The 10339-nt window shown below is 36.9% G+C and overlaps 1 protein-coding gene and 1 pseudogene across 1 annotated transcript; both read right to left on the bottom strand.

The window, feature by feature from the left end:
* Positions 1-127: 127 nt before the first annotated feature.
* LOC120136660 lies at positions 128-3337 on the bottom strand (annotated as a pseudogene).
* Positions 3338-4345: 1008 nt separating this feature from the next.
* On the bottom strand, positions 4346-5682 carry LOC120136598 (cation/H(+) antiporter 3-like). Its single transcript, XM_039152577.1, has 2 exons — positions 5029-5682; positions 4346-4855 (listed from the first exon to the last, which is right to left on the bottom strand). Exons 1-2 carry the CDS (start codon positions 5680-5682, stop codon positions 4346-4348), a joined length of 1164 nt encoding a protein of 387 aa, XP_039008508.1.
* Between the last annotated feature and the right edge of the window lie 4657 nt (positions 5683-10339).

Below are 10339 nucleotides of genomic sequence, written 5' to 3'. Positions count from 1 at the left end.
GCAAGTTTCTTCTTACAAAACTGGAGTCAACCCCTAAGAAACCGTCCCCAACCCAAGCTGGATCACTTCAAAACGGTATGGTATAATAAATGTCTTATGAACGAGGAAAACCAGCCGTTTGGCAAAGTAATACGAGGAAGAAAGAATTTCATGAGAAATCAATATAAAAAAGTTCAGAAGGTTATTTCAACTTCGGAGGCATTTTTTTCGATGGCTTTGAAGCTCTTCCATTGATTGCAATATTCCCCACTCCAGCCTCCATGGACTCTCTGTCATTCTTCTCTTTCCTTTCCTTTTGAGATGTACTGTCACCTATCCACTGTTCATGAACTGTTGTGGAAGGTTCTAGCAGTCGAGGGCCAGCACTGATCCATGGATGGTTGAGGCATTCAGCAGCAGTGGGTCTATTTTCAGGGGCAAAATCAAGTATTGGAACGAGGAAGTCAGCCATGTCCGTAGCATCTTGCTCGCTAAAATCATACTTTTCCATAAGGACCTTATTGAGAGGCCAGAAACGTAATCGGCGAATATGCCTCAAGTCTCCATGTCTGTTGAAAAAATCCCGACAGTAGCGTCCACTTAATGCAATCTGGAGAAAATTGTTGAACACTCGGTGAGATTTACAGCCACAATACCTTAAACTACAAGGTTTATAGTGTAAAGCATTCGAATATTAACTTCATTCCCTTGAAACAAAGGGAGGATGACAAATTCATTCCTTCGTAAGGCATGTGTTGTTTATACCTTGCGTGGCATCACTCCAAGAAGCTCCATCATCAATGCCAAGTGATCCTGGAAATGAAAGATGTACGTCAAGACAAAAAGGTGACAATAAAATCTGCAATGGCCTACAGAATGGTTGTCCCTTGTTCCCATATGTAATGGGGGTAAGGGGGAGGTAAGATAGTAGGCTGCCCCCAACACTAGGTTGAGAGCAGCTTCCGTAGGAGACCTCCAAATTATGAAATGTTAACTGGACATAATTACTATTGGAAAAAAATGAAGGGTTGGGCTCATCTCAATTTATGGTGGTCTTTCGATTTCTATGAAATTCTTATGGTTTTCACCGTTGCAGAAATGGAAAACAAGTAGGCAGTCACATCGCTAGTAACATACAGAAAGCTTACTCCAGACATAAAATAGAAGCAAACTGCAAACCTTATTTATTGTACATCTAAAGCTAATGAAAATTTATTTCTCCTGTCCTTTTTCAAGGAGGTAAAGGTGTATGGATTATTGGATACTTCATATGTAAACGAATGCAAATCAGAACAATCTTAAAACGAAAACAAAAATGCATCAAGCCATACGAGGTCTGGTATTCACTATGGTGCAAAAATGTTCTACAGAAGATGCTGATATTAACTCAAATAGTACATGACCATCATACATGAGTAACCACAAGGTCCACCATAGTTGGGACTTGGGACTAAGAGGCACACAAGACTAAGTATCCAATGAATTAAAACATAAATGCAAGAATGAAAGTAAAATGGCTTCTGCACCTCATCTCGATCGTAGTCTTCACCACTGTGAGGATCAAAAAGAACATCACCAGTAGCCAGTTCAAAACAAATACAAGCAAATGACCATAAGTCAGCTGAAGTTAAATACTTGGATCCAAGGATAATCTCAGGACATCTATACTGCCTGGTTTGAATATCATTGGTAAATTGTTTATAAGTCCAGCACGCATTGCCAAAATCGACCAGTTTACATTTAAGATCAGCTTCAGCCAACAGTCTTTTCCTTGTTGCACGGCTCCCCCTTCTATGTCTTTCCTTTCTTTGGTTACCATTGTTGATTCCATCACTCCTTGCATCATCTTTAAACACAGAACTTTTTGGCTGTCCTTCACCACAAACTTCATTTGATTTCACATCAGCATCAATGTCTTCTGTACCACCAGTCTTGTAATCTGTCTCAGTTTCCTCCAAAGGTTCCTTTCCGACACAATCTCGAGCTGCCTTCTTAGCCTTCTTACGAATCTTCTTTTTCTGATTCCTTGTCAAATCTCCATTCGAACTTTTTATTTCTTTTGAAGTGACGGTCTCTACGACAACCTTATCCTTCCTATACGGAAGGATGAGAGATGCACCAGATTTCCTAGGATCTCTTGATGGATCGATCATTGACAACAGCAACACATTCTCTGGCTTCAAATCAGTGTGAATGATTGAAAGTTCATGGTGTAAATAATCGAGACCCATCAAAATATGACGGCAAATCTCTTTAACCATGTGAAGTGGAACCCCCCCCCCCCTCCCGATAATCACTGTATTTAATAAGGGTCAAAAGGTTATCCCCCAAGTACTCAAAAACCATACACATATGGTTCCCATTAGGCCCCGAATGCTTAAAATGATCCAAGTGCTTCACGACACACTTTTTATCGTCCGGATCTCCCTCAGCTATCTGTTTGAGGATCTTTATCTCGTCCATTGCTGCCTCAGTGTAATGCTGAGCACTCTTTTGAATCTTCAAAGCTACATAACGCTACAAACAATAAATTCTCATCCAGTTAACAAGTCGAACCATGGAAATCAAAAGGCAAAGGCTGATCCAATTTTACATTACGATGAAATTAAGGAACAAAGAATCTTATAACCTAAACAAGTAACAGAACCATATATAATCAGCAACAAGAATCATAATGGAAATGTCTGAAGTAGAGAACTAAATGTAAAAAGGATAAAAATTATCTCTCATGGGAAAATGAAGGGCATCTGAAGCTCAATTGCAAGGAGGCAAATCTTGGACTCTTCACAACATTAGCTGCAGAAATAAGACCCTTCAATTAACCAAGAGCAATGCCCATTCCAGCATCTTTTACAATGACATCTTTCAATGTTCTTATACACCCAAATAAGATATTCCATAAGAAAATTCAAAAGTATCCCATTTTCCCCTCTAAAATAACAATTCACCTTACTAACGACTTACCAGATTAACCAACTTTCCATATAAAAGATAAACTTTTACCATAAGAAGTAAGAAGGGGCAATGAGAAGCTGAAAAGCAATAAAGAGAAGAGGGAAAATACCGATCTTTGAGTATCCCAAGCGAGCCAAACGGTGGAGAAATGACCCCAACCAAGCTTGTTCTGAATCACAGAGCAACCATTCTTGAAAGTGTCACCGATACGCACCGCATGGTACCCTCCTTTTCTGTAATCTTCAGTCCCTTCATCTTCCGATGAGTAATCACTGTCTTCACTTCGATCTCCATTCTTATCCTCAGCCATCTCCAAAACAAATTGGGTATTGAAATCTAAAGGTTCCGATTAAATTCAAATGAGCTATCAGAAGGCTGAAGAGAGGGACATGATCAGAGGAAATTAGGGTTTCTGGGGAAATTTGCAGGTAAAATGACATAAAAGGAGGCCACACAGAAGGTTGTGATGGCCCTTATAAGCTTTGGGGACTTGTTGGGGAAGTGTTCTTGTGGCTTGAGCTTCACGCGCGAAGACTTGCGTCTTTTCTTTAGGTTTAAGTGAGGAGGTTGAGTTTGTCCTAAAAATTTGTGTACCATACCATCTTGGGTCCCACGCTTTCCCTTATTGGCAAAGTCATTCTTTTCGTTATTTCTTCCTACTGAATTTAACCATCTAACTATATTCCTTTTTTATTTTAATTATTTTTATTCTCAGTTATTTAAAAAATGACACGTAATAAATTTTATTATCAGTAATATAAATAAAACACACATATGATATATTACTGATAACTATACAAGAAGGATCATGGTCAACTTCACCCCTAGATGCAACGTTATTTCAATTGTCTACATAATCTTCTTGTTGCACAACTTGTACAGATATCTTACAATCTAAATCTGGAGATACAAGAAAGTCTCCGATGACCCCTAGCTCAGGGAATTCGCTCCAGTCCGATAAACCCATTGTTTGGACCGAATCCACCCCGTAGCGTCTACCTACAATGATCAAATCATAGTAACCCGTAATCGATTGAACGATCCTCGATGCTTGCTGCCCATGTTTCGATACTTGTACTATATACCTTACCCCGCAACCATTACTATCTTCGTTTTGCTTGCTATCAGCATCCAACATCGTGTCCCAGTCCACGACATTCGTGCGGTCTTCATCAGCAATGAGATGGATCACGGTCAGCTCAACTCTAGGGTCACGGGCAATTCGTTTGGCTAATGTTAAAGCCTCTCGGTCGTCTTTACCACCTAAGAAGATCATTCCAATCGAGTAGGTTGAGGTCGATGACGCCAACGATTTTCTCCTCCAGTCGACGAGGATTCCCGTGGAGCAAGGGGCTCGGTCCAGGACGTTGCAATTCATGTTCCTTATCGCATTGTTGTCGGATTCAATAGATCATTTTCTATGGAATGGAAGAAGTATGAAGGATGCTTGCTTGTCGAGTGCTAGAGTGCATACATCCTCATGGATCAGTTCACTCGGAGAGATTGCCGTGAATGCGTTCACTGTGACCATTCCCCAATTGTTTTTCTCATAATTATTGAAAGCAACAATATGGTGGAAGGAACCGGCAACTCGGTTACCGTCCTTTTGGTGAGCGATGAAGACCAGAGAGGCTCGACCAACTAGTTCAACCAGGTGCAAGGCGTAAACAACATTAGGACTCTCTTTCGTAGGGCATGCGATATCAAGCACATCGACCAAGGCCGAGACATGTTCAGTTCTATGAACACATGCAACAACTCGTAGCTCAGAATCTGGTTTTAAGTGCATTATGTTTCTTTGCTGATAGCATGCGTATTTTCTTAAAACAGGGTCGTAGAGATACTTCACCAGGATTGGGATTATAGTTGCATTTACTAGAATGGAAAGGGTCAACACACTAAAAGTTGCATCTGACAAAACCTGAGGGAAGCAACGAAAAGAAGATTAGTGTTTTGTTAAGAAAAACACCAAATACAGACGCATGAATTCAACTGAGATCGATGTTGATTCTGATGACCTCACTGTCTTTGAAAGTGGAGAAATATGAGAGTTCCACAATTAATGCCTTTGCTGCTCATAATGAGAGCAAATGCCATGTAGTCTCTCAATGGAATCCTGCTCCAACAAGATGCTACGAAACACGATGTAAATTTGGCAAAGAATGTGGCAATCACAAAAACGCATGTAAATTTGACTGCAGACGGATCAGCCAACATCTTCTTTGGATGAACTCTCATCGCAGAAGTGGTTACGTAGATTACTAGAAAGATACCATTGGCTAAACAGTCAAACTTTTCTACCAGGGTAGATCCTAGTGGCGGTCCGTCGGGGACAGCTAAACCAATGAGAAAAGCCCCGGGTAAAGGAGTATGATCGAGCCAATGGGTGAACATACCAGATGCTAAAGCTAACATCACGATGATCATAATGTACACTTCCTCGACCGGCCAGCCTTCGGGTGTTGTTCTAATTACCCAAAACATCCACGGACGAACCACACCAAAAAGAAGAACTAAGAAAAAGATCGTTGATCCTGCCCGCCCCACAGCCAATGACGGTGACACAACCCAACATCGTACCAAAGAAAAGAATTCACATAGAACTAAGTTGCTCAAGTCACTTACGGCTGTCGCCGATAGGGCCAGTCGTCCCAGCTCTGAATTTATGATCTTGAGCTCGCCGAGTAGCCAAGCGGCGACTGAAAAATATGTCACGGATTCAGTGATTGTCCCCACCAAACGTTCCATTCCTATCCTTCACTTTGATTAGGCATTCCGTAGGCCTCTTGAACAATTATACTAACCACAAGAGGGCATAAAAGAGATACAATGCCAATTCTCTTTACTGAAAAAGCACTCTACCTTCCAAAATTCCATCTGTCGATAGAAAATAAGGCGGCACCATGAATAGACCGTCCCTTCTAGAGTTGATCATCGCCCCACTCTAGATGATTACAACCCCTCTAACTAACAAGAAATTAAACCATATAACATTTTCACCTTTGATCAAAACGAATCGAAGGTAAAGCAAAACTCATTTCTCTAATTTACTTCGTCATCAGACCTGATAACTCCTGATTCATACGAATGCAAGACATAATTTCATCCAAATCTCACATCACTCAAGGATTGACTTAGCCTCACATCTCAACCCTCCATCTTCATCAATCCTGTTAAAAAAAACTCCTGCGCTATCGAGAGGTTCCAAAACCCATGAAAAGGCACCCTTGCAAGTAACACCATTGCACGAATCACCATCTTTAAGCAAAGAAAATCACTCTGCTAGTGTACCATGATAATGCATCATTTCTATAAATCCATTCTCAAGCAAAGAAACACGTGATAAAACTCCCTAGTCCCAACAAGTATTCTTCTTAATAACTAGCCACCCATATAGGCCACACCATCCCAGGGCCGGCTCTGGGCAGGGGCAAGAGGGGCACCCACGGACTATAATTTTAATTTATATTAATTTATTATATTTTAATAAATTAAATTAAAAACAAGGCCCATAAATATTAATATATTATTTTCTTAATTAATGCAAGAGGGCCCATAAACTTAGTTCTTATTGATTTATTTTTCTCATCACAACGTTAAAAATTATATTAATATATTAAATTAAAAGCAGGACCCATAAATATTAATAAACTAAATTAGAAGCAGGGCCCATAAACTTATTTTTTATTGACTTATTGTTCTCATCATAACGTTAAAAACTAAATTAATCATAATGTCAATTTTGAAAACTATAGAAATAAGGGGTTTGAAGCTAGTATAGTTATTGCTAAAAGTCATGCATTAGAGCAGTTAATTATTTTTAAAGTTAATTATTTTGTTGATGTTGATATGGCGGTTGCTTCTTTGAAAGATTGATTTGAGCGGTTAAAGATTTTTGAAAATTATTTTGGATTTTTAATTGATTCTACAAGGTTGAAGTCATTGGATGACAATAAATTAAAAGAATGTTGTAATAATTTTAAGATTATTTTTTCTCATAATAATTTGTCGGATGTTGATGAAGATGATTTTTTTCCTGAAATGAAAGTGTTGCAATTGACTTTTCCACTTGAAGTTCTTGAGTTTGTTAAAGCTAGAGATTGTTATCTTCATGTTTCAATTGCTTATCGAATCTTATTAACAATGCCGGTAACGGTAGCATCCGCGGAAAAAAGTTTTTCAAAGCTGAAATTATTGAAGAGTTACTTGAGGTCAACAATGTCACAAGAAAGATTGAATGGGCTAGCTATGTTATATATTGAGAAAAATATGTTGGAAAATATTGATGTTGACACTATCATCAATGATTTTGCATCAAGAAATGCTCGAAGGCAATGTTTTTTTTCTAATTATTTATATGCTTGAATATGTTTTTGACATTTTTGATATTGTAATGAATTAATATTTATTTAATTTAATAAAAAATAATTTAAATTTTACATTGCATATTTTTTTTAATATTCCTTTAAATTATGGCCAATTTTTTAAATGAGCACCAACCCCAAAAGTAACGTTCAACAAGATAAGAAAACACCCACAAAATATATGGCAGAGACTATTCACTGAAAGAGATTTTCATCAACAAAACAACGGCTTTCATTTCCCCTATTCTTCATATTTGATGTCATAAATTAGAATTTTGCAATCTATGCCCCAATAGTTCATTCCATAATCGATCTGTTTCGATAATAAGTATGATGCAAAAGCACAAACAATCGTGACAACCATACCTGATTGATGTTAAAAGCCTTTCAAATTGATGAGTCTGGAACCGGTGATCGAGCTCTCCACTATTATTATTATTTTCATTTTTTATGCTAGTTTTGGTTGTGTTTATCTTTTACCACCGACACTGATACCGTTTTAGATCTTCTATGTTTTTTTTTTTGAATTACAAGGAGAACTAACGAAAAAGGCTTAACAGTTCACTGCTGCCTGCGCATCCTCCAAAAGCAAGCTCGCTATCTTCACCTGTGGCTCAAGCAACTCTCGATCATCCAGGTTACCATCCTGAGCGAGACGCGCTAATCTATCTGCAACTCGATTACACTCCCTTGGAGCAATATCTTCTATTTTTTTATTTGTTTGGTTGCTTTTTTTTATTATTCTTGTATAGTTCTATTTTCACTGTCTAGAGACTAATTTGTATTATTTGTTGATTATAAGAGAAATTGATGATTAATATGATTGGTATACTTTATTTTTTATAAACTTTTTTTTATCAGATTATAGTTTTATTATATTTCCTCTTCACTTTCCAATAAAACTTATTACTTAAAAATATATTAACTCAGTTCGGAATAAACCAAAAAATAAAATAAAATACAATTTAAGATAGTTATTTATTTTACTATTATGAAGGAATTTATTTCACTTTGGAAAAAAAACACAAGTCATATGATCGGGTCAAATTTAAAAATATTTTTATCAAAATGATATAGTTAATAGTTCCAAATTTTTAAATATTCATTTTTATTTTCTTAAGTATAGCATACGCTAGGGCGACTGTAACACCCTCAAACCGATGCAGGTGATCCAATCTAATCTGGAGTGTCACATTAAGGCCACCGAAACGACCCACAGTAAAAATCTACAAAAATTTAAAATTTTTGTTGAATCATTTCCAATGTAAAACAATTTATAAATAAAAACACATATTCAGTAAAGTCAAACGTCAAAACAATATACAGACCCAATATAAAATCAAATGACCTACATGTATCGTACTCTGCAAGCAACGCCGAATGAACTCTCATTACTGATGTCGATAGTGCACAAGATCTACTCATTTAGCCTGAAATGGTAAGTAACAGAGTGAACTTTGGGAAAGCTTAATAATACAATACTACAAAAAGATACTGAAAGACATGCAGATAAATGACAAAACAGTTCAGAGGAAACGTTCAGAGGAACATATTCAGAAGATTAAAAACGAATGTCTAGTGTGTTCTCCAAAACCATAAATCAATATAAACATAGTTTAAAAACAGTAGAATTTTATTTTAGTAAAACAAATTTTTAAAATCATTGTAATACCCTCCGCCCGAACCTTGGTATGCAGTTCTCCATAACTGCATTCATAAGGACTTACCTTATGCCCATTGTGCATAGGAACCAACCTAAGGGAGTAATGAGGGTGGTTCGCATATAAGATATAAAAGGAATGGGTTTTCAGCTTTTTAGTTTTTAACTATGGGCAAACTACATTATTAGTCCCCAACTTCTAATTCATAAAACTCTTATCACTTAACCACAATTTTCTTGGGCCTCAACTCAAGCCCACTAACACTAAATTTGGTCCAATTGATTTATAAAGTCTTTTGGACTTAACTTTGGATCTCAGATTGACTCTAACTACTAACTGGGATTCGAGGTGTTAATTACTAACACTAAAATGTTTTTCAAAATAAAGTTTAGACTCTTATTTTTTTTATTAAGCCCTTTATCAATTAGCTTAATAGAGCATATAGAAGTTTATTTTGAGATTTACGACATTTGCTACAGTATTCAAGGAAATCGTCACGTAGGTTTCATTTGGGCCATGCTATTCTAAATTCTTTAAACCAAACAATAAAAATAAATATTCATGCAAGAATCAAACACATGGTTAATGAATTGTCGGAACCGCCTTTCGGGTGGGCCTGAAATTGGGCTTCGACTTGAATAATTGGGTTAGGAGTCGCTACCGACCATTTTAAAATGAATTTTGGTGAGTCGGACACCATCTTACCTGATTTACGTTTTACCATAAATGTGCCGGGTTCAGGAGTCGATTACAGCCAAAGAATGATTAGCACCCTTGTACTGCCCTTTCGGTACCAATTAATTTGTCGGTTGTCTTTAATTGCGAAAATTAAAATTTTAAAAAAAATCAATTCAGAATAATTACTTTTGATCAATTGAAAATATCCCTAAAAAGTCAAAAATACTGTTAGATTGTAAAGCATATATATATATATATATATATAAATGATAAAAAATATTAATATAATAACAATAATAAAATAAATAATAAATAAAGATAATAAGATTGAGTAAAAAAACTAAAAAAATAAAATAAAAAAAGTAAATAAGATAAAACAAGCAAATGTAAAAGTTTGTTACCCAATTCCATGGCCACACTTCATTTCTACTGTACGTGTCACATTTACAATATGAAATTCCAATTAATTTGAGCCAACCTTTCCTTTGTTTCTTCAACACTTAGTCCATAAAGTGTTTCACAGTAACCCGAGTAGGTAATATAATCACATCATTATCTCGGCGCTTTGATTCTTCAAGAGGGGGCAAAACAACCACGTCATGGAGGAGGAAGTGGTGTCTCTTTCGGCCATTATGGAGCTGATCACCATATCCCTCACGACTTCTTCGTGGCCAGCTAATAACAGCCGGGAAAGGAGATCTT

This window comes from Hibiscus syriacus, unplaced genomic scaffold (assembly GCF_006381635.1).
Source record: "Hibiscus syriacus cultivar Baekdansim isolate YM2019G1 unplaced genomic scaffold, ASM638163v2 tig00110634_pilon, whole genome shotgun sequence".
Lineage (NCBI taxonomy): Eukaryota > Viridiplantae > Streptophyta > Magnoliopsida > Malvales > Malvaceae > Hibiscus > Hibiscus syriacus.
The sequence above is the reverse complement of the archived record's forward strand: the minus strand, read 5'-3'. Positions and strand labels throughout refer to the sequence as shown.

Coding starts and splice junctions, on each gene's coding strand:
- LOC120136598 (XM_039152577.1), bottom strand. CDS start 5,682: ATGGAACGTTTGGTGGGGACAATCACTGAATCCGTGACATATTTTTCA. Junction 4,856..5,028: donor TTCCATTGAGAGACTACATG/GCATTTGCTCTC, acceptor TGCTTCCCTCAG/GTTTTGTCAGATGCAACTTT.